This window comes from Mustela putorius, unplaced genomic scaffold (assembly GCF_011764305.1).
Source record: "Mustela putorius furo isolate JIRA1106 unplaced genomic scaffold, ASM1176430v1.1 tig00000196_pilon_pilon_pilon, whole genome shotgun sequence".
In the NCBI taxonomy this organism is placed as follows: Eukaryota; Metazoa; Chordata; class Mammalia; order Carnivora; family Mustelidae; genus Mustela; species Mustela putorius.
In genome coordinates, this window is record NW_025421310.1 from 808,619 (window position 1) to 833,481 (window position 24,863).

The window sequence follows — 24,863 nt, forward strand, 5'->3', positions numbered from 1 at the left end:
AGTAAATTAGTGGTTGCCTAGGGCTGTGTAGGGAGAGGAGGCTGGGAGGAAATGAGGAGTGAAGGCTAAAGCATATGGAATTTCTTCAGGGGTTGATGAAATGTTCTAAAATGTTCTCAAATTGATGGCTTCACAACTCTGTGAGTATATTAAAATCCATGGAATTGTACACTAGAAATGGGTGAATTATATGGTATATGCATTATATCCTGATAAAGTGGATACTGAAAAACAAGTACTACAGTGTCAGGTAGAGCTAGGGAGAATGAGATGCAAGAGACAGACTAGAGTCTGAAGACTGGCTTTGCCACTTACAAGTCTTTTGACCGGGCTGCCGGGGTGGCTAAATCAGTTAGGTGTATGACACTTCATTTCAGCACAGGTCGTGATCTCAGGTTTCATAAACTGAGCCCTACCTCAGGCTCCGTGCTCAGTGTGGGGTCTACTTGAGATTCTTTCTCTCCCTTTCCCCTTAACCTCTCTGGCAATGACTGCTCATGCTCTAAATAAATAAATAAATAAATAAATAAATAAATAAATAAATTTTTTTAAAAAATGGTTTCACCTTGACTGAGTTTTCTCACCTTGCAGATCCTTAGTTTCCTCATCTGTAAAATTGGAATGATAGTAGTACCTACTTAAAGTAGTGAATGTAAGAATTAAATGAAGTCACTAACAGTAGCTGGGAGAGAATACTCAGTGAATGCTGGGTTTTGTTCTTTTTGGGGGGATTTTAGTATTTTTTATTAACATATAATGTATTATTTGCTTCGAGGTACAGGTCTGTGAATCATCAGTCTTACACAATTCATAGCACTCACCATAACCATACCCTCCCCAATGTTTGTAACCCAGCCACCCTATCCCTCACCTTCCACCCCACAACAACCCTCAGTTTCTTTCCTGGGATTAAGAGTCTCTTATAGTTTGTTTCCCTCCTGGTCCCATTCTTGTTTCATTTTTTCCCTCCCCACAACACCAAACCTTGCCTCTCAAATTCCTCATATCAGAGAGATCAGATGATAATTGTCTTTCTCTGATTGACTTATTTCACTTAGCATAATACCCTCTCGTTCCATCCATATCATTGCAAATGGCAAGATTTCAGGGGGTTTTGATGGCTGCATAGTATTCCATTGTAATATATATATACATATATGTGTATATATATATACATATATATATATACACATATGTATATATATATACATGCCACATGTTCTTTGTCCATTCATCTGTTGTTGGACATCTGGGTTCTTTCCATAGTTTGGCTATTGTGGACATTGCTTCTATAAACACTGGGGTGCACATGCCCCTTAAGATCACTATATTTGTATCTTTAGGGTAAATACCCAGTAGTGCAATTGCAGGGTCATAGAGTAGCTCTCTTTTCAACTTTTTGAGGAACCTCCATGCTGTTTCCCAGAGTGGCTGCACCAGCTTGGATTCCCACCAAATGTGTAGGAGGGTTCCCCTTTCTCCGCATCCTTGCAACATCTGTTGTTTCCTGACTTGTTAATTTTAGCCATTCTGACTGGTGTGAGGTGGTATCTCACTGTGGTTTTGATTTGTATTTCCCTGATACCAAGTGATGTGGAGCACTTTTTCATGCATCTATTGGCCATTTAGATGCCTTTCTTGCAGTAATATCTGTTCATATCTTCTGCCCATTTCTTTATTGGATTATTTGTTCTTTGGGTGTTGAGTTTGGTAAGTTCTTTGTAGATTTTGAATACTAGCCCTTTATCTGATATGTCATTTGTGAATATCTTCTCCCATTCTCTCAGTTGTCTTTTGGTTTTGTTGACTGTTTCCTTTGCTGTGTAAAAGCTTTTGATCTGGATGAAGTCCCAGTAGTTCATTTTTGCCCTTGCTTCCCTTGCCTTTGGCAATGTTTCTAGGAAGAAGTTGCTGCAGCTGAGATCGAAGAGGTTGCTGCTTGTGTTCTTTTCAAGGATTTGGATGGATTCCTCTCTCACATTGAGGCCTTTCATCTATTTTGAGTCTATTTTTGTGTGTGGTATAAGGAAATGGTCCAGTTTCATTCTTCTGCATGTGGCTGTCCAATTTTCCCAACACCATTTGTTGAAGAAAATGTCCTTTTCCCATTGGAATTCTTTCCTGCTTTGTCAAAGATTAGTTGACCACAGAGTTGAGGGTCCATTTTGGGCTCTCTATTATACTGTTCCATTGATCTATTTGTCTGTTTTTGTGCCAGTACCATACTGTCTTGATGATTACAGCTTTGTAATGGAGCTTGAAGTCTGGAATTGTGATGCTGCCAACTTTGTTTTTCTTTTTCAACATTCCTCTATTTGGGGTCTTTGCTGGATCCATATAAATTTTAGGCCCCGCTCTGTTCCTGACCTTAGGGGGAAAGCTCTCAGTTTTTCACTATTGAGAATGATATTCGCTGTGGGTTTTTCATAGATGGCTTTTCTGATATTGAGGTATATAACCTCTATCCCAACACCATGAAGACTTTTAATCAAGAAGGGATGCTGTACTTCGTCATGCTTTTTCAGCATCTATTAAGAGTATCATATGGTTCATGTTCCTTTTTTAATTAATATATTGTATCACATTGATTGATTTGTGGATGTTGAACCAACATTGCAGCCCAGGAATGATCCTGCTTGGTCATGGTGAATAATCCTTTTAATGTACTGTTGGATCCTATTGGCTAGTGTTTTGGTGAGAATTTTTGCATCTGTGTTCATCAGGAATATTGTTCTGTAATTCTTTTTGATGGGATCTTTGGTTTGGGGATCAAGATAATGCTGACATCATAAAATGAGTTTGACAGTTTTCCTTCAATTTCTATTTTTTGGAACAGTTTCAGAAGAGTAATATTAATTCTTCCTTAAATGTTTGGTAGATTTCCCTGGGAGGTTGTCTGGTCCTGGGCTCTTATTTTTTGGGAGATTTTTGATGACTGCTTTAAATCTCCTTATTGGTTATGGGTCTATTCAGGTTTTCTATTTCTTCCTGATTCAGTTTTAGTAGTTTATATGTCTCTGGAAGTGCATCCATTTCTTCCAGATTGTCAAATTTGCTGGTGTATAGTTGCTCATAATATGTTCTTATAACTCTTTGTATTTCTTTGGTGTTGGTTGTGATCTCTCCTCTTTCATTCATGATTTTATTAATTTGGGTCCTTTCTCTTTTCTTTTTGATAAGTGTGGCCAGGGGGTTATTAATCTTATTAATTCTTTCAAAGAACCAGCTCCTAGTTTAATTGATTTGTTCTATTGTTCTTTTAGTTTCTATTTCATTGATTTCTGCTCTGATCTTTATTATTTCTCTTCTCCTGCTGGGTTTAGACTTTCTCTGCTGTTCTTTCTCTAGCTCCTTTAGGTGTAGGATTAGGTTATGTACTTGAGACCTTTCTTGTTTCTTGAGAAAAGCTTGTGTTGCTATATACTTTCTTCTCAGGACCGCCTTTGCTGTGTGATTTTGAACAGTTGTGTTTTCATTTTCACTTGTTTCCATGAATTTTTTAATTCTTCTTTAATTTCCTGGTTGACCCATTCATGCTTTAGTAAGATGCTCTTTAGCCTCCTTGTATTTGAGTTCTTTCCAACTTTCCTCTTGTGGTTGAGTTCTAATTTCAGAGCATTGTGGTCTTAAGATATCCAGGGAATGATCCAAGTCTTTTAGTACCGGTTAAGACCTGATTTGTGACCCAGGATGTGATCTATTCTGAAGAATGTTTCATGTGCACTAGAAAAGAATGTCTATTCTGTTGCTTTGGGATGGAATGTTCTAAATATATCTGTGATGTCCATCTGGTCCAGTGTGTCATTTAAAGTCTTTATTTCCTTTGTTGATCTTTTGTTTGTTTATATGATCTGTCCATTTCATCGAGGGGGTTGTTAAAGTCTCCTACTATTATTGGATTCTTGTTGATATGTTTCTTTGATTTTGGTTTTTTTTTTAAAGATTTTATTTATTTATTTGACAGAGAGAGATCACAGGTAGGTAGAGAGGCTGGCAGAGAGAGAGAGAGAGAGAGAGAGAAAGAGAAGCAGGCTCCCCGCCGAGCAGAGAGACCGATGTGGGACTTGATTCCAGGACCCTGAGATCATGACCTGAGCCGAAGGCAGCGGCTTAACCCACTGAGCCACCCAGGCGCCCCTCTTTGATTTTGTTATTAATTGGTTTATATAACTGACTGCTCCCAGGTTAGGGGCATAGATATTGAAAATTGTTAGATCTTTTGTTGGACAGACTCTTTAAGTATGATATAGTGTCCTTCCTCATCTCTTATTATAGTCTTTGTCTTAAAATCTAAGTTATTTGATATAAGGATTGCCACTCCAGCTTTCTTTTGCTGTCCATTAGCATGGTAAATTGTTTTCCACCCCCTCACTTTAAATATGTAGGTTTCTTTGGGTCTAAAATGAGTTTCTTGCAGACATCATATCAAGGGGTCTTGTTTTTTATCCATTCTGATACCCTGTGTCTTTTGATTGGGGCATTTAGACCATTTACATTCAGGGTAGCTCTTGAATTATATGAATTTAGTGCCATTGTATCAACTGTAAGGTGACTGTTACTGTATATTGTCTATGTTCCTATCTGGTCTGTTACTTTTAGGCTCTCTCTTTGCTTAGAGGACCCTTTTCAATATTTCCAGTAGGGCTGGTTTGGTGTTTGCAAATTCTTTTAGTTTTTGTTTGTCCTGGAAGATTTTTATCTCTCCTTTTTTTTTTTTAAAGATTTTATTTTATTTATTTGACAGAGAGAGATCACAAGTAGGCAGAGAGGCAGAGAGAGAGAGGAGGAAGCAGGCTCCCCGCCAAGCAGAAAGCCCAATGTGGGACTCGATCCCAGGACCCTGAGATCATGACCCGAGCCGAAGGCAGCGACTCAACCCACTGAGCCACCCAGGCGCCCCTTTATCTCTCCTTCTATTTTCAATGACAACCTAGCTGGATATAATATTCTTGGCTTCATATTTTTCTCATTTAGTGCTCTGAATATATCATGCCAGTCTTTTCTGACCTGTCAGGTCTCTGTGGATAAGTCTGCTGCCAATCTAATATTTCTACCATTGTATGTTTAAGACCTCTTGTCCCAAGGTGTTTTCTTAGGACAGGATTTTCTCTTTGTAACTGAGAATTTAAGTTTTACTATTAGATGACAGGGTGTGGACCTATTTTTATTGATTTTGAGGGAGGTTCTCTGTGCCTCCTGGATTTTGATGCTTGTTCCCTTTGCCAAATTAGGGAAATTCTCTCCTATAATTCGTTCATTTATACCTTCTGCCCCCCTCTCTCTTTCTTCTTCTGGGATCCCAATTATTTTAATATTGTTTTGTCTTATAGTGTCACTTATCTCTTCAATTCTCTCCTTGTGGTCCAGTAGTTGTTTATCTCTCTTTTTCTCAGCTTCTTTATTTTCCATCATTTGGTCTTCTATATCACTAATTCTCTCTTCTGCCTCATTTATCCTAGCAGTAAGAGCCTCCATTTTTTATTGTACCTCATTAATAGTTTTTTAAATTTCAACTTGGTTAGATTTTAGTCCTTCTATTTCTGCAGAAAGGATTTTATTTCTCCAGAAAGTGATTCTCTAGTATCTTCCATGCCTTTTTCGAGCCCAGCTAGCACTTTGACAGTTGTCATTCTGAACTCTAGATCTGACATCTTACTAATGTCCATATTGATTAGGTCCCTAGCCTTCATTACTGCCTCTTGTTCTTTTTTTTGAGGTGAGTTTTCTGCCTTGTCATTTTATTCAGATAAGAATAGATGAGTCAGAGAATAAAATGCTAAAAGGGTAACAATGGCCCCAGAAAAATATACACTAACCAAATTGGAAGAAACCTTGGAAGAGAAAAAAGGAGGGGGAGAAAAAAAATATATATATATATATTATTACTATAATATAATATATATACTACTATATACTATAATATATATTCTACTATATTATAATATAGTCTATAGTATTTTTTAGTCTATTGTATATATATATATACAATAGACTGGTGAATACAACAGAACCACACACTTGATTTTGGGTGTGTTTTGGTCTGCTAAAAGAAACTGATTCCCAAAATTTTAAAGAATGAAAAACATAGGGGCACCTGGGTAGCTCAGTGTGTTAAGCCTCTGCCTTCAGTTCTGGTCGAATTCTCAGGATCCTGGGATCAAGACCCACATTGGGCTCTCTGCTCAGCAGGGAGCCTGCTCCCCGGCCCCCGCCTCTCTGCCTACTTGTGATATCTGTCTGTCAAATAAATAAATAAATAAAATCTTTGAAAGAAAGAAAGAAAGAAAGAAAAACTTATATATACACACACAAATAAGGGTAAACACTATGAAGGGATGGAATATGAGTGTAAAGATGAAAATTTTAAGATTCTAAAAAAGGAATTGATAAGTTGGTTGAAAAAAGAAAAAAAAAAGGAAAAAATGTGATCATGCTGGAGACTAGAACAAAGCCATGCACTTGATTTAGGGTGTATTTTTTACTTGTTAGAAGAAGAAACTGTATCCCAACATTTTAAAGAAATAAAAACCTATATGTATACAAAAAATAAGGCTAAATACAATGAAGGGATAGAATATGAGTATAACAATGAAAATTTTTAAAGATTTTTAAAACGGTATTGATAAGATAAATAGTTAAAAATGTCAAAATAGGAAAGAGGAAAAAAATTTTAAATAGAATAAGAAAAAATAAATTTTTAAAAATTTAACTTTGAAAGACTAAAGAATCATGGGGGGAAAGCTATGAATTCCATATTCTGTATTCCCATATTTCTAACATTTTTCAGTTCTCATTGATTGGTGAACTTGGTCTTGGCTGGGTGTTCTTGCTGATATTCTGCAGGAGGGGCCTGCTGCAGTGATTCTCAAATGGCTTTGCCCAAGGCGGAATTGTGCCACCCTTTGCCAGGGGCCATGCTAAGTAATCTGCTCAGGTTAGCTTTCAGAAGCTTTTGTTCCCTGAAGGCTTTCCATAGAGCTCTGGAGTACGGGAATGAAAATGGCAGCCTTGCTGTCTCCATAGGAGCCAAGAGCTCAGCCCCACTCCTCAGTGCACCCTCAGAGAAAAGCTATCAATTCCTCCCATCTCCCTGGTCTCCCACCATGCTCCAAGTTCACCTGGCCTGTGACCGAGCATTTCTGTCTCTGGCACACCACCCCGTTTGGAGTCTCCAAACCCAGAAGATTCCTGCCACCACTGCTCCTCCCAGAGGATCAAGGTGAGTTTCCTGGATCTGCCAACTGTGGGATCCCTGCTCGAAGAGCAGTGGCCCAACTGTGCCTCGGATCACAGTTTAAGGTAAACCCAAGCTGACAGCTCACTCCTCAGCTCTGTCTCTGCAGCAGGCTTCCTGGCTCTGATACCTGGGAGCTCTTCCACCCTCAGACACCCTGGATCCTTCTGTGACCCTGTGGGTCCTGATACCACACTGTCCCCATGAGGGCTCCACCCCCTGCTTAGCCTCTGAAGCAACATCCCTCAGTGAAGCAGACTTGTAAAAGTTCTGATTTTGTGCTCCGCTGCTCCACCACTTGCAGGGAGCCTGCCACTCCCCCAGTGGTCTATCTTCCCCTATGTTGCCTCAGATTCCCTTCTCTGCACATCCTACCTTCTGGAAAGTGTTTGATTTCTGTTCCTAGAATTGCTGCTCATTGCACTACTGGGTATTTACCCCAAAGATACAGATGTAGTGAAAAGAAGGACCATCAGTACCCCCATGTTCATAGCAGCAATGGCCACAGTCACCAAACTGTGAAAAGAACCAAGATGCCTTTCAACAGACAAATGGATAAGGAAGATGTGGTCCATATACACTATGGAGTATTATGCCTCCATCAGAAAGGATGATTACCCAACTTTTGTAGCAACATGGACAGGACTGGAAAAGATTATGCTGAGTGAAATAAGTCAAGCAGAGAGATTCAATTATCATATGGTTTCACTTATTTGTGGAGCATAAGAAATAATATGGAGGACATGGGGAGACAGAGAGGAGAAGGGAGTTGGGGGAAATTGGAGAGGGAGATGATCCACGAGAGACTGGGGACTCTGAAAAACAATCTGAGGGTTTTTAAAAAAGAATTGCTGCTCTTCTTCTCTTTGATCTCCTGATGAATATGTAGGTGTTCAGAATGGGTTTGATAACTATCTAGCTGAACTCCTGAGACCCAATGATATTAGGTCTTCTACCCCTCCACCATCTTGCTCCTCCTCCAATCTGGGTTTTGTTCTTTTAAAAAAGTGAGCCACAAGAGGAGGTGGCCACAAAAGTGGAGTCACCTGGTGGCCCCTGCAAAAGAAGCCTATAGTCCTTTGGGGGAGGTTGTGAAGGATGCTTCTAGAGTCTGGTCATGACTATCAGAGGTTCTAAGCAGCAAGGATGGGACTTTTCTTCCCAGAGAGGCCCTCATGGAGCAGTTAGGGATTATTCTAGGTTATTAGCTTCATAATCTGCCTCCCTGCCCTCTCCAAGAATCCATGAGCCTCTCAATATTCTTATCACATGTCTTTGCTAAAACTAGCTAGTGTGGATCCTGTTGTTTGCAACTAAGAGCCTTGGCACATACAGGGAGAAAGGGGCTTATTCAAGAGACAGCAATGAGACCATCTGGTAGAGAAGAGGAATGAACAGGGAGATGAGGTTAGAAGGCTTTGTTAGGCTTAACAGGTGATTTAAACAGAGGGTACATAATCTATGGTTGCATGTAGACAGTCACAGACAGGATGGTGGGGATCAGGGATGGGGGTGCTGTGATTGTCTGGGCAGGAGGTGACCATAGACAGGCCAGGATGGGGGTGAGAAGAGGATCAGAAGTGGGTGAATCTGGAAACACTTTGAAAGTACAGCCAGTGGGATTTGCTGATGAATGTATGGAAGAGAGACAGACAGAGCAACAGAGACAAAGAAAGGGAGAAAAAGAGGGAAAGAGAGAGGTCAAGGGTGACTTGATGGTTGCAATGAAACCTCAATTCATCAAAGAAAAAGGAGAACAATACTGGAGAAGGTCATCATGAACAGTCTCTATAATCACAGGTATAAACTATTTTGCACATTTCATGTACCACTGTCATCCCTATTTACTATGGTGTGTTTTGGGACAATTCATGCAAACCCATTATCTTTATCCTGGAACCCCCAAAACCTTCCATGTGTCCCCTAAGATTCCAAGAAAGGCCTCCATCATGCTCCAATTTCTTCAAAAACATATGCCCCTTTACTTGGTGCCCCTTACAAGGGAAATAGGGCCTGGACTCAGGGAAACTCCCCCACGCACACACCACCAACTCCACAGGCTCTGAGGACTTAGCAGTCCAGGAGTCTCTTTCGAAAAGTCTTCCAGGCTCCCTGCTCTAGCCTCCTTTCTGTTTCTCTCTCACATTCAATCTCCCATCTGTCGCCTCCTGGCCACTGCCCACCTGGCCTCCCCAGTCCTGCCCAAACCCTGTCTGCAAATTCTAAATTCAGATGGTGCAGTTGCTTCACTTATATAAACTGAGATTTTCCCTCCAGCCAATCCAGTGGTTCGTGGGTTTTGCTTGCTTTACAATTTCCTGGGGAACTCTCGAGATACCAGTGTCTGAACCGCAGCCCCCAAGATTCCCCTGGTCTTAATGATTACACTCTATCAGGAGTTCTCAAACTTTAATGGCCATTGGATTCAGCTGGAAGTCTTGCTAACACATAAATTGCTGGATTCTACACCCAGAATTGCTGATTCGGTAGTTCAGACAACGGGCATTTCTGACCAGTTCCAAGGTGAAGCTGATGCTTCCAGTCCAAGGACCATGCTTTGAGAACCACTGTTCTACACCAAGAGGTGGTTAAAGCTCTTGCTCCTGAGAGTGTGACCTATAGACATTGACATCACCTTGGGACAGCATTAGAAATGCAGAATCTCAGGCCCTGTCCCTGACCTATGAATCAGAAATATGCATTTTAACAAAATCCTCAGGCGATTTGTATACATGTTATAAGTTTAAAAAGCATTGAGTTCAATACCAGTTCTGCCTGTTATCAACTGTGAGATTTGGAAGTGTCTTCTGGAAGTCTCAGTTTCCTCATCTATAAAATGGTGGTAATAATAATTGCTACCTTTTAGGATCATAATAAGCATTAAATAAGTTAGTATAACAATGCTTGTGTAAGTATATAATGCAATTATAAACAGTGTTTGGCATAGGATATGCACCAAATAAATGTTTGCTGTCTTTGTTATTATTATTGTCATCTCTTGCCAGCTCCCCAAGTGTTTCTAATATGCAGCCAAAGATGAGAAACACCGAATAAACCTAAAACTTGCCCCTTGGGGCCCCAGGAACCATATAGATGTAGATAAAAGTGTGAAAACAGACTGAAATGGAGATACAGACAAAAAGCTAGGGATCAGAGCCCAAAAACAGCAGCAAAGTGCTACAGACTGCAACCCAAGAAATCAAAAGCTGAACCCAATGGGGGAGACTGAGACTTCAAGAGAATCACACACACAGAAAAGAAGTAGCAACTATTTCCATAGCCAGAAATCAGAGGCAAAGCTAGGTGAGGTTGACTTCCCTCCTTGGATCCATCTATACATCCATCTCTCCACCCATCCATCCACCATCTGTTCCAATCCATGGCCCAGTCTTGCCTCCCCTCTCCCTGCCATGTCCTATCTCTTCAGCCCATCCATCCAACAGGTAGGACCACAGGTCCAGTCCTGATCCTTGTGACACCCTCAAGAGCCCAGAAACCTGGGGAGATGCTGTTATATTGTGAGGATCTCATCACCAGGCATCCAAGAGAATGTGCCACCACCTTTGCAAATCTCTCACATGGGGGTTGAGAAGGCAAGCTCTGAAATCAGGCAGACCAGACGTTAAATAGGACTCCACCACTTGCCAGTTTCATGGCTTGAAACAGATGACTTTACTTCTCTGTGCCTCAGTTTCCTCATCTGGAAAGTGGGACACTTTTCTTTTTTAAGATTTTATTATTTATTTGACAGAGATCACAAGTAGGCAGAGAAGCAGGCAGAGAGAGAGAGGAGGAAGCAGGCTCCCTGCTGAGCAGAGAGCCCGATGTGGGGCTCGATCCCAGGACCTTGGGATCATGATCTGAGCCAAAGGCAGAGGCTTTAACCCACTGAGTCACCAAGGCGCCCTGGGACACATTTTTAAAATATATATACACATTTAAATATATATACACATATATATTTAATATAAAATATTGAATATAATGTATTCGGTATTTTAATTTTATTATTACTATTTATATATTAATAAAATATTGGTATTATATAAAATTAATAATATTTATTATTAATATTTAAATATCAAAATTTAATATTATTTAAATATTTAATATATTTAGTATACAATAAAATATATATACACATTATATATATACACATTTTAAAATATATATATGTATACATATATATAAATATAATATCACTCTCACACATTGTCCTAAATATATATATAAATATACATATTTATATGTATATATAAAAATATAATATCACTCTCACTCACCCATTGTCGTAAATATATTTGTATATGTATATATACATATATAAATACATATACATTTATACATATATAAAAATACATATATATGTATTTATATACACATATATAAATATATATATATTTATATAAATACACACATATATGTATATACATACATACATACATACATGTACACATATATGTGTATATGTATATAAATACACATATATATGTGTATATATCACTCTCACTCACCCATTGTCCTAAATATATACATATATAAATACATATATGTGTATATAAATACATATATATATATATAAATACACATATATATGTATATATGTATACATATATATAAACATATATATACACATATACATATATATAAATACACATATATGTGTACATCACATACATATATTTATATATTTAGGACAATGGGTGAGTGAGAATTATATTTATATATTTATATATTTAGGACAATGGGTGAGTGAGAGTGATGTACACATATATGTGTATTTTTATACATATATACATATATTTATATACATGTATATTTATAATTTATATACATATATAATTTTAATATATGTATTATATATTATTTATATACATATAAAATACATATATATTTATTATGTATTATATGTATTGTATTATATTATATGTATTAATATGTATTAATGTATTATGTATAATATGTATTATATATATTATTTATATACATATATATATATATATTTAAGACAATGGGTGAGTGAGAGTGAGAGAGAGTATCTGAAGCAGACTGCACTGAGTGCAGAGCCCACCCAGGACCCCTCAGTTGTCTTCAGGGCTTCTGAGAGCCCTCGGGTGAGGTCTGGACTGTGGACCTCAGAGCAGGGAAGGGACTTAAGAGGCACCAGGATGTTTCAGACCTGCACAGAAGAGAGAGGCAAGAGGTGGGGAGGAGGATATAGAAAAGGCTGAGGAGGAGATGGAGGTCCTCTGGGATTGGGATCTGGGCTTGGAATCTGAGGTTCTGCAGCAAAAGTCAAAAGCTGGTGGAGCCAGTCCACCTCCTCTACCCGTAGGTGACCCTAAGTGCCCCTTTCTGCCCATGTCCCACCTTCTTCCCTTGAGGATGCACCCCTGTTTTCTCCCATGGTCTCCCCCACCCTGATGCTGCAGTAGAGGTCCTGAAAGACACATCAGAGAACCCAAGGTGGTGGTGGAAGTGGGGCTGAGACCCCACTCAGGGTCCCCTGATGCAGCTCTTCCCACCCCCACCGGGAACCCATGTCCTTTATTCCATCATCCAACCCTACCCAAACCACCCAGGACTAGTTTGGCCATTTTCAGGACCACTGCAAAGCAAGAAAGGCAAATTGCAGAAAAATGTATTCCATATGATTGACACCGCTTTTGTAAAAGTAACAAGAATATGTGCGACAAACCTGCATGTGCTATTAGTATAAGGAAAGCTGCGAGTTAACAATGCTTATCTTTGGGGGTTCGAGTTGTAAAGGGAGGGGTGGAGAGGGATGTAAGAAAGAAAGAGGAATCATTTAAGCTGAATGGAAAAATACTCCTGGGATCAATTTTTTTCTTCTAGTACATTTCTTTATCAACTTAAATGTTTTTATTTTAAAATACTAAAAACTTACAAGAAGTTGTAAAAATACTGCAGAGGAGTTCCCCATATCCATCCTTACATAACGATAGCACACTTTCAAACTAGGAAACTGACATTGTCACAATACAATTAACTAGATTACACACCTTACTGGGACTTCAGCTTTCGAATACGTTCATTTCTTTTTGTCTGTCTTTGTGTAGGATTCAGTGACATTTCATCACATGTATAAACACCACAATCAAAATACAGAATTGTCTCCTCTCCCCAAAGAAACACCCAAGGGCCATGCCTTTACAGTCACACCATCCCTCTGCTGTTACCCTCCTGATCTGTTCTTCATCTCTATAATTTTGTCATTGCAAGAATGTGATATAAATGGAATCATATATCATGTAACCTTTTGAGACTGGCTTTTTTCACTTAGCACAATGTCCTTAAAAGCCATCCAACTATAAGTTTAAAAAAAAAGAAAAAAAAAAAGAGCCATCCAACTTGTCTGTCTCACTAGTTCCTTTTTTTTTTATTGCTGAGTACTATTCCATTGTACAGAGTGCCAATAATGGGATATTTAACTATTCACTTGTTGAAGGACATGTGGATCATTCCTAGCTTGAGGTTACTACAATTACTAATATTAAATGGTTTAGCTAGTACCAATAATGTACTGGGCTATTAAAAGTATCATAAGGAACACCTGGTTGGCTTAGTCAAAAGACTATGCAACTCTTGATCTCAGAGTGATAATTTCAAGCCCCGTATTGGGCATGGAGCCTACTTTTTTAAAAGTGTCATGAATATTTGTATCAGATTTTTGTATCAACACATTTTTATTCACCCAGGGTAAAATGTCCCTGAGTATGATTAAGGAATCATGCAGTTTAAGTGTATGTTTAACTTTTTAAGAAACTGCCAATTGTTTTCTAGAGCGGCTGCACCATTTTGCACTCCCACCAGCAACATAGGAGAGTTCGTTTCTTTGAATCCTCACCAGCATTTGGTCTAATCAGTATTATTCTAATTAGCTATACTAATAGGTGTATAGTGGTTGTTCATCATTTAATCTGCATTTCCCTAGTGGAAAGCAATACTGACATCTTTTCTTGTATTTATATCCCATCTGAATATTCTTTTTAGTGAAATGTCAATGTCCTTTGCCAATTTTCTAATTGGATTTTTGGATTTTTAATTGATGAGTTTGAGAGTTCTTTTTATGATTGATTGATTTTGAGAGAGAGAGAGTGAGCATAAGCAAAAGGGAGAGAATCTCAAGCAGACTCTGCATTGAGGATGGAGCCCTAGATGGGGCTCAATCCCACAGCCCTGAGATCACCACCTAAGCTGAAACCAAGAGTCAGATGCTTAACCAGCTGCATCATCTAGGTGACCCCTTGAGAGTTTGTTTGTTTGTTTGTTTTTAAGATTTTATTTATTTATTTGACAGACAGAGATCACAAGTAGGCAGAGAGGCAGGCAGAGAGAGGGGGAAGCAGGCTCCCTGCTGAGCAGAGAGCCCAATGTGGGGCTTGATCCCAGGACCCTGAGATCATGACCTGAGCCGAAGGCAGAGGCTTAACCCACTGAGCCACCCAGGTGCCTCCCCTTGAGAGTTTTTAAAATTCTTCTAGATATCAGTCCTTGTCAGATATATGGTTTGCTAATACCTCCTTCCAGTCAGTTACTTATTTTCCTGTGCTGTTAACAGAGTCTTTCACAGAGCAAGTCTTTAATTTTTATAAAGTCCAATTGATCCTTTTTGTTTTTTAAAAAATTAAAGGATTTTTAAAAGATTTTATTTATTTATTTGAGAGAGAGACAGTGAGAGCGAGCATGAGAGGTAAGAAGGCCAGAGGGAGAAGCAGACTGCCCATGGAGCAGGGAGCCTGATGCGGGACTCGATCCCAGGACTCTGGGATCATGACCCGAGCTGAAGGCAGTGGCTTAACCAACTGAGCCACCTAGGTGCCTGAAGATTAAAGGATTTTTTTGAAGGTTTATGCTTTGATTGTCAAGTCTAAGAATTCTGTCTAACCTACATATAGACCATTTACATTTAATGTAATTTTTAAAAGATTTTATTTATTTATTTATTGAGAAAGAGTGTGTATGAGCAGGTTGGGGAGAGACAGAGGGAAAGAGTATGAGAGAAACTCAAACAGCCTCCACCCTCAGCACAGAGCCTGACACAGAGCTTGATCTCATGACCCTGAGGTTATGACCTGAGCTGAAATCAAGAGTCAGACACTTAACAAACTGAGCCACGCAGGCACCCTCTACATTTAATGTAATTGTTAATATGGTAGGACTGAAGTCTGCCATTGCATTTTTCTCTTCTTTTTAATTTTATTTCCTTTTCTTTTGCTTTCTCCTGCCTTCCTGTGAATCACCTGAACATTTTTTAGTGTTTCATTTTGCTTTATCAAGAGTGATTTTGCATATATTTCTTTGTGTAGGTTTTTGGGTTTTTTTTTTAGCCGTTGCTCTAGGATTTCACTATACATATAAATATAGCTTATCATGGCATTTTACTATTGACATTTTACCCTTCAAATGAAGTGCAGAAATATTACTATTTAGGTCCCTTTACCCTCTCTGCTTTATAAATACATAAGTATCTCAACTATCTTTTTAAATGCATGGAGAATAATATCAGACAGTAGTATACTTTGCTTTCAAACATCCAACATTATTTTTAAAACTTCCAAGGAAGACAGTCTATTATATTTACCTACATACTTACCCATTCTATATGCCTGCCTTCGTTTCTGATATTCTAGGTTTCCTTTGGTTTTCATTATCTTTCTGTTTAAAGAATGTCCGTAATTCTTTTAATACATGTCTTCAGATAACAAGTTTTCTCAGTTTTCTTCACTTAAAAATGTCTTTATTTCACTTTCTTTCCTGAAGAGTATTTTCACTGGATAAAGAAGTCTGGGTTGACAGTTCTTTTCTTTCAGGATTTGAAAAAATGTGCCACTTTCTCCTGGCCTCCATGGATTCTGAAGAGAAATCTGCTGTCAGTCAAATTATTGTTCCCCTATAAAATGTAATTTGTCATTTCTCTTTGATTTCTTTCTTCCTTTTTATAAGATTTTATTTATTTATGACAGAGAGAGATAGCGAGAGAGGGAACACAAGCACGGGGGAGCTGGAGAGGGAGAAGCAGGCTCACCACTGAACAAAGAGCCCAATATGGGGCTCAATATGGGGCTCAATCCCAGGACGCTGGGATCATGATCTGAGCCAAAGGCAGATGCTTAACAATTGAGCCACCCAGGCATCCCTTTTTCTCTTTCTTTTTTCTTCCTTCCTTCTTTCTTTCCTTTCTTTCTTTCTTTCTTTCTTTCTTTTTCCTTCCTTCCTTCCTTTTCTCTTTTCTTTTCTCTTCTTCTTTCTTTCTTCTCTCTTCTTCTCTTTCTCTTCTTTCTTTCTTTCTTTCTTTTCTTTCTTCTCTTTCTTTTATTTCTTCTCTCTCTTTCTTCCTTTCTTTCTTTCTTCTTCTTTCTTTCTTTCTTCTCTTTTTTCTTTCTTTCTTCTCTTTCTTTCTTTCTTTCTTTCTTTCTTCTTTCTTGTCTTTCCTTTTCTTTTCTTTCTTTTTTTTTCTTTCTCTTTCTTTTCTTTTTCCTTTTCTTTCTTTTCTTTCTTTTTCTTTTCTTTCTTTCTTCTTTCTCTCTTCTTCTTTCTTTCTTTTCTTTTCTTTTCTCTTTTTCTCTTTCTCTTTCTTTCTTCTTTCTTTTTCTTTTTTCTTTTTTCTTCTTCTTTCTTTCTTTCTTTCTTCTCTTCTTTTTCTTCTTCTTTCTTCTTCTTTTCTTCTTTCTTTTCTTTTCTTTCTCTTCTCTCTTCTTTCTTCTTCTCTTTTCTTTCTTCTTCCTTTCTCTTTCTCTTCTTCTTTCTTCTTCTTTTCTTTCTTCTTTTTCTCTTTCTTTTCTTTCTTTTTTCTCTTCTTCTTTCTTTCTTCCTTCTTTTCTTTCTCTTTTCTTCTTCCTCTCTTTCTTTCTCTTTCTTTTTTCTTTCTCTTTCTTTCCTTCCTTCTTCTCTTTCTTTTCTTCCTTTCCTCTTTCTTTCTTTTTTTTCTTTTTCTTTCCTTCCTTCTTCCTTCCTTCCTTCCTTTCCTCCCCTCTTTCTCAAATTCCAAGAAGGCTTTATTATATACAGAGGGGAGGGGTTCAGTCCTTCTTGACTATTGCTTTCCTTGTGACTCCTGGGACATTGTTCAGCTCCTCTCTTTCTCTTGGCATAGATGTGTGTCTCCACCCTTTTCTTGATGGACTTAATACAGGCTTGTCCTTGGAGACCTTGCACAGCTCTATGGCACGTCAGGCATAAAGGGCAAAGCCGCTCATCTCTCCAATCACGTCCTGCTCGAACATGGTGTGCTTCGTGGTGCGCCCGCAGCGATGGCCGCGCCTCGGCTTGCTCATGTTCTTACTCACCTTGCGACCGTTGTTGCGGCCCCTGCCGTAGGGCAGCGCGCAGTTGGGGCTGCTGCTCCTCTCTGGCTCCTGCGGCAGAACGCCAGTTAATGCTAAGATTCTTTGTCCTTAGGTTTCAGAAGCTTGATTACGATGTGCCTGGATATGGCTTTCTTCACTTTATCCTATTTGGGATTTACTCAGCTTCTTGAATCTGTAGACTACCTAAGGGTAATTTACCAGGTATCCAGTATTTCGGCCATTATTTCTTCAAATATTTTTTTCACATCAAAGTTTCTTTCTGCCTTTCTCCTGGAACTTCAGTAATATGAATATTACATCTTTTGTCATTGTCCTCAAAGTCCCTGAAGCTCCTTTCGTCTCAATAGAGACCAAAAAAAAAAAAAAATCTACTTCTCTTCGTGTAGACTTCAATCTGTTTACTCTCTGTTATTCAGACTGGGTAATTTTTCTTTTCTTTTTTAAGATATTTATTTATTTGAGAGTGAGAGAGAAAGAGCACGAGTGGGGGAGGGGCAGAGGAAGAGAGCGTCTCAAGCAGACTCCCCACTGAGCAGGCAGCCCTAGTTCAGGGCTGGATCTCACAACCCTGAAATCATGACCTGAGCTAAAGGCAGCCACTTAACCAGCTGAGCCAGGCAGGCTCCCCAGAGTGGATAATTTCTATTGGCCTATTATCAAGATCACCAACTCTTTCCTCTCTCATCTCCATTCTTCCATGGAGAAGAATGAGTTTATTCCAGTGAATTTTATTTCATTTACTGTATTTTCAGTTCTAAGTTCTTCATCTGGTCCTCTATGTTTTCTAATTCTTTCTGAAATGATATATATTTTGAGGGGGGAGGGGCAGAGGGAGAAAGAGAGAGAGAAAAACTCTTAAGCTGGCTCCATGCTCAGCCCAGCATGGAGCCTGACAAGGGGCTTGATCTCACAACCCTGAGATCATGACCTGAGCCAAAATCAAGAGTTGGATGCTTAACCAAATGAGCCACCCAGTTGCCCCTGAGACTCTATATGTTTTAATTTGTTTCAAGAGGGTTCATGAGTGCTCCTTGAAGCATTTTTACAAGTTCCTTTAAAATTCTTGTCAGATAATTCCAGTATCTGTGTCATCTTGGTGTTGGCATCAACTTATTGGCTTTTCCCATTCTATTTAAGATTTTCTTGATTCTTGAAATATTGAGTATAATGAATTATTTTCTATTATACCCTGGATGTTTAGGATATTATGCAACTATAATTCCATTTTAAAAGTGTTACTGCCAAGGCAATAATCAGAGCTCTGTTTGCACATCCCCAGTACCAGTCACCTTGCACAGTGGCTGAATCACAATTTTTGTAGTTTTGGATAATTTGTTGTACAGTTATTGTAAGAAGAGAGAGAAAGATAAGAGACAGAGAGATCTACTTGTATATAGAAGGGGAGATTGTCTATGTATGAATATATGTGTGCATATATAATTATTTTATGCTCTGGGCCCTAGAGGTATGTGAGCAATGGAGTAAAATGGATTTGAGGCTCTTGGTGGGATGGGGATTAATGGTGACAGGACCCCAACCACAGTTTGGGGGAATGGAGAGCTGGGCTGGATGTCTGAGATGGCTCATTCACGTGGCTGACAGTTGATGGCTAGTGAGGATGGGAGAATGGTGGCCATCCTTCTCACATGGCAGCTACCCTTCCCCCTAGTGAGAGTCTCAAGAGAACCAACTAAGCCTCCCTTTTCTGACTTAGCCTCAGAGGTCATACAGCACCTCTGGTTACACACAAGCTACTAAGGCCAGCCCAGATCCAAGGGAAGGGCACAGAATCACTTCAAAGTCTTTGAAGACATGTTTTAAAGCTATCACAACCTTCCTTCCAGCTACGAAGTATTTACATTCTTACCACATGCAGAATTCGCTCTTCCTACAACCTTGGAATTCTCATCTATTTTGCAGCAGACTTATAGTCAAGGTCCACAAGCCTCATCATCTACATCAGAGCCAGGTGTTGCGGAGGTGCCATGATTGCCGGAAAACTAGAACTTTGGAGCACTTCCAGAGCGAGGGAAGTGGTTGCAACTATTTGGGAAACCAGTGGATGAATTATTTAGGACTGCACTGCCTGTTATGGTAGCCATCAGCCACATACACCAATTAAATTTCAATTAAAGAAAAATGAGGAGTACCTGGTTGTCTCAATCAGTTGGGCATCAGACTATTGATTTGGGCTGGGGACAACACCTCCAGGTTGTGGGATGGAGCCCTGTCTTGGGGTCCGTCCTCCAGTTGGCTTGAGATTCTTTCTCCCTCTCCGCCTGCCCCTCCCCGTGCTCACATGCACACACTCTCTCAAATAAATAAATAAATAAATAAACCTTTTGATTGATTAATAAACAAAAATGGGAAAATCTGAAAATTCAATTTCTCTATTGCACTAGCTAAATTTTAAGCACTGGATAGCTCCATGTGGCTAGTGGTTACTGTACTGGACAGTATGGACATAGAACCCTTCCAACCTTGCAGAAAGTTCTACAGTATAGTGCTAACTAGACAATAGAAGTTCAGGTTTACTCTGTGCCCCAGAAATCCACTCTGAATATATATCTTAATTTGGGTCTACCAAAAGCGTGCCCTGAGCCAAGGGACAGGTGGTTTATTTGGGAGGTATCCCCAAGAAACACAGGTGAGCAGAGAAATTAGGACCAGAGGAGAAAAAAATCCAAAAATGGCACAGAGTCTAGACCTCACTGAGGCAAGTGAGGCACCAGGGCACCTGCCTGAACCTGAGAGGGAGTGCCTCCTTGAAGTTCACACCCCCGCCACCTTTCTTCCCCACCCTCATCCCAGCCCCTGAAGGGCAACTGCTGTGAGCCACTAGGGCTCATGCCCACCAGGCAGGGACCCTCTAAGGACTCAAGGAGTCATGCAGAACACGGCTTTGAATCAACCCACTGAGGAAAAGAGAAGAAATAGTATTTATTCGCTGGCTCCCACCCCTCTCTGGGTGAAAGATTGCCCCGGGGAAGTAATCCAGGCGCTCCAGTCTGTTCGGCAGGCAGACGGGAAAAAGACCTCAGATGGAGAAGAAAGATACAGGCATATGATGTGGGAAGGTGTCAGGGTGTTCATGAACTGCCCACCAGAGCTACAAGTGAGTGAAAAAAATGAGCTGAGGTGATATGGTGGCGGGTGCTATGGCATGTCCTAGAAGACCTCCCATGGAGGGGATGTGTACAAGCCTTCGAGTGATAGGGAGCCGGAAGACTACCTAAGTGCCCATCACTGGGGGAGTAGATAAGTGAATGTGCTGTGGGCACACCATGGGCTACAATGCAGCAGTTAGGAGAACCTGGTGTATGCCACCAGAGATCTCCAGAACATAAGTTTAAAAAAAAAAATGGGAAGAGATAGAATGAAATTTATAGCACAATCCCATTTATGCAGATTGGGAAGTACATATACACACACAAAATCACAAATGATAAAGACACATCTTCCCAGCTATATATCAAGTGCCTTAAAGTGGGTGCCTGTGGGTGGGGGGGTGGGAGTGAAGATCGGGTACAGGAAGTGGGGGGAAAACCCTAGAGAATCTTTCATGGGCCAATTGCAATTCTGTGTTATGATCTGAAGAGGATGATTAATAACTCTCTGCACCTAAAGGCCAAGAAAAAAAAAAATAAGGGAATGAAAAACATAAAGTGCCCACACATCAAAGCAATTCCCTACCTGCTACACAATTATTATTACCGTGGGGGGTGATGATAACAAAGCAACCAGACTCCATCTGCCTTCTGGAAGCCCTCCTCACTGCCTTCTCTCCAAGCAGCCCCTCCATTCCCCAGCAAGTTCTCTTACCCTCAGCGAATGAGGAGCTCTCTACCCTTTCCTGCTACCCAGAGGGAGAGACAGGAGAACTGGCTGGCTATGACTCCCACAGGTTCTCACCTTCTTCTCTGGGTGTACATAGAGCAGGGGGTAAGCACATGAGACTCCGTTCAAACCCCAGCTCTGCCATTAGCCAGCTGTGGGACCTTAAAGTCATTTTTCCTTCCCGTGCCTCCATTTTCTAGCTGGTGAAATGGGAACAAGCCTAAAAGTAACAACTCACAGGAATGTTCAGAGCATAAAATGAGTTCCCAGAACTAGCTCAAACCGATGGGGGAAGCTCCCTCTCTTGCATCCCTGCAGCCTCACCACTCATGCTCTGCCCCAGTCCCTGCCCTGCTGTGACCTGCCTTGGCCTCAATCGGTGGATTCCCAAAATTCCAGGAACTCCTAAATTAGGTCAGGAACTCCTTAGGCTTCATCCTGGGATTGAATTTCAGTTTCTCTTTCCTTCCTTTCTGGGCTCATCTGGCCCCACCCAAACCTGTGAGCTCACCTTGCAGCTTCCAGAAAAGACTGTCACCCCCTGCTCCCTTTCTCCTGCAGCTGACTTTTTTTGTGCCTCATTCTCCTCCCATGAGCTGTCAGAAAGCGGCACACCTGACTCTGTACCTGGCCCCACCCACTCCCGCCTTTCAAGTCATTGTGAAAATCACAATTTCCATTTGCATTTTCGCTTTACACACATCAGCCAGGACTGCGCGCTTAACCTGCCTAAAAAACGGAGCCATGCAGTCAGGGAAGCAGTTGCGATATGACCATGGCCATGGTGTGGGTCCTGCTGCTGGTAACTGCAGGGCTGAGCATGGCCACAGCTGGCCCCGTCCCCACTTCTAAGCCCACCACAACCTGGAAGGGCTGTGACATTGGCAGGTTCAAATCTCTGTCACCACGGGAGCTGGAGGCCTTCAAGATGGCCAAGGATGCTTTGGTGAGTCCCTATGATTATGGATTAACCTCTACTCCTCTTGCTTTGGCCCCAGTGCCTCCTGGCTACAGTGGGCTAACCTCTATATCCTCCTGCAATGGGCTAGCCTCTGTCCTTTCTGCTGTGCATTAAACTCAAGCCCTCCTTCGAGGTCAGCCTCCATCCTTGCTGCTATGAGCTAGCCTCCAGCCTTCCTACTGTGGGCTAAACCTCTGCTCTTACTCTCTAGGGAAATTCACTAAAAAACTGGAGTTGCAGCTCCCGCCTCTTCCCTAGAAACCGGGACCTGAGACAGCTGCAGGTGAGTTGGAAGTGAGGCCATACTTGCCCTCACCTGGCCCCTCTCCCTCATTCTTTAAGTGGCTCCTTGCCTCCTTTATCTCACCTGTCCTCCCCTCTGTCTGGTCTCCCCTCGCCTGTCCTGTGCCACCCCCCCACAGCCCTGCCACCCCCCCACCCCCCATCCTTCCTCAACTGCTACCTTGACCCTATCCCTCCCTTGGGTCCCTTTCCCATCCAAGTACTAACCAGGCCCCACCCTGCTTAGCTTCCGAGATCAGACAAGATTGGGTGTGTTCACGGTGGTATGGCTATAGACTCTTAAGTTCCTTTCTATCACCTCTTTGCCTCTCCCCACATCCCTCTTTCACCTGTCCCCATCACTCTTACCTAATTCCTTCTCATTTCTCCCTTCTCTCCCCAGGTTCTAACTCCCACCCAAGCCCCTTGCCCTGGCCAGCTTGTCACTGTCTAGTTTCAATGCCGATTCCCTCTGCCCCTCTCACCTGACCTCCCCACCACTGATTCTCCCTTGTGTCCCCCATCGTCTTTCTTCCACTGCCTTTTCCCAGAGTCTGCGCCTCCTTCCTTCACCTTGGTCACCTGTGCAGCCAGCAGCACCCCCTCCCCTTGCTTCCCTAACCTGTCTCTGTTCACCCATCCCCTTCCCATCTCTCCGAACTTCTGTGACCCCCATGAGCCACATTTCACTTGTCCCACCTCAGTCTTTCTCCTGTATCTTCCCTTAGGTTTCTGCCGCACCTCTATCCTTCATCTGCATCCTTCTGCATGTGTTCCCTTCCCCTGCCTCCTTCTTACCTGACCCATCACCTATCCCCATCCTCTGTCACCTATCACCTGCCCTCTTTCCCTGCACTCCTGACCTGCCCCCACATAACTGGGTCTTCTTGCCTCCGCTTCCTTACCTTTCCACCTTGTCTGTTCTTTCTCACCTCTCCTCAGGTGTGGGAGCGCCCCGTGGCCTTGGAGGCTGAGCTGACCTTGACCCTAAAGGTCCTGGAGACCATGGCTGATAGGTCCCAGGGGAGCATCCTGGACCAGCCCCTTCACACTCTGCGCCACATCCACTCTGAGCTCCAGGCCTGTGTGAGTGCTCGGGGCACCTGGGTCCTCTCTGTGGAGTCTGGGCATAGGGGACATCACCCCTCTGCCCCAGGCCCCACCTCATACACCACCCTCCTCTGCCCACAGGTCAAGGCTCAGCCCACAGTAGGCCCCCATCCCCAGGGCCGCCTCCACCACTGGCTGCACCGGCTTCATGAAGCCTCAAAGAAGGTGAGTGACTCAAGAGGGGGATGGATGCCCAGGCCCTGAGTGAGGGAGGAGGCGGACACCTGGGAAATGGCAAATATGTCTCCTTTCTCAGGAGTCACAAGGCTGCCTCGAGGCCTCTGTCCTGTTCAACCTCTTCCGCCTCCTCAAAAAGGACCTGGAATGTGTCGCCAGTGGAGACCTGTGTGTCTGAGGACCTGGACCCACCCCCAGCCCATCTGAGACCCCAGACCTTAAGTGATACACTAAGCCCCAGCCCTGCCTTAAGTTATTTCCTCTCCCCCTTTATTTATGAAACCAGAGTGCTGACCCAAAAGAAATGCTTGTTTTTCTACTTTTATACAATATGCACAAGTAAACAGGAAGGAATTGGAACCTTCTGTGATAAGTGAGTCCTTGGGTACGTGTAGAATTGTGAGTCTGCGACTGAGTGTGGGTGTCTGGGAGGTGGAGGTAAAATGTGTAACCGGCTGTGTATATTTATGTGTGCCTGATTTCCGTGACCATGTGCATGTATGCATGTAAGTGAGTGTCTGCCTGAACCTGGGTCTGACTGTAGGTGCCTAATAGCAAGTTCACGCCCACATGTACGCCGTTCTGTGAACATGTAACACACGTTTATATGTCTCTCTGTCTGTCCCGTCTGTGAACTGGATATCTCTCTGTTCCATGGGTACCTAGGACACAGAGAGGTCTAATCAAGACGGTTTATCCTGTAATGAGTATAAGAAACCCAACTCAAGTGGGGAAAGCAAAATTGAGTTTATTATCACACATAACAAAAAGTCAGCTCATAGGACTGGTCTAGGATGGGTTAATTCATTATTTAGCAATGTTTTTGAGAACCAAATTCTTTCCATTTCTGTTGACTGATTCTTTTTTTTTTTTTAAGATTTTTTACTCATTTATTTGACAGACGGAAACCACAAGTAGGCAGAGAGGCAGG

At 41.4% G+C, this 24,863-nt stretch overlaps 1 protein-coding gene across 1 annotated transcript; it reads left to right on the forward strand.

Annotated features, from left to right (window-relative positions):
- The first annotated feature begins 22,161 nt into the window (after positions 1-22,161).
- Positions 22,162-24,285, forward strand: LOC101674696 (interferon lambda-1). The gene is made up of 5 exons (XM_013047611.2): positions 22,162-22,348; positions 22,575-22,646; positions 23,588-23,731; positions 23,837-23,920; positions 24,012-24,285. The coding sequence occupies exons 1-5, from the start codon at positions 22,172-22,174 to the stop codon at positions 24,108-24,110; spliced, it is 576 nt and encodes a 191-aa protein (XP_012903065.2). The 5' UTR covers positions 22,162-22,171; the 3' UTR covers positions 24,111-24,285.
- The last annotated feature ends 578 nt before the right edge of the window (positions 24,286-24,863 follow it).

Coding starts and splice junctions, on each gene's coding strand:
- LOC101674696 (XM_013047611.2), top strand. CDS start 22,172: ATGACCATGGCCATGGTGTGGGTCCTGCTGCTGGTAACTGCAGGGCTG. Junction 22,349..22,574: donor AGATGGCCAAGGATGCTTTG/GTGAGTCCCTAT, acceptor CTTACTCTCTAG/GGAAATTCACTAAAAAACTG. Junction 23,921..24,011: donor TTCATGAAGCCTCAAAGAAG/GTGAGTGACTCA, acceptor CTCCTTTCTCAG/GAGTCACAAGGCTGCCTCGA.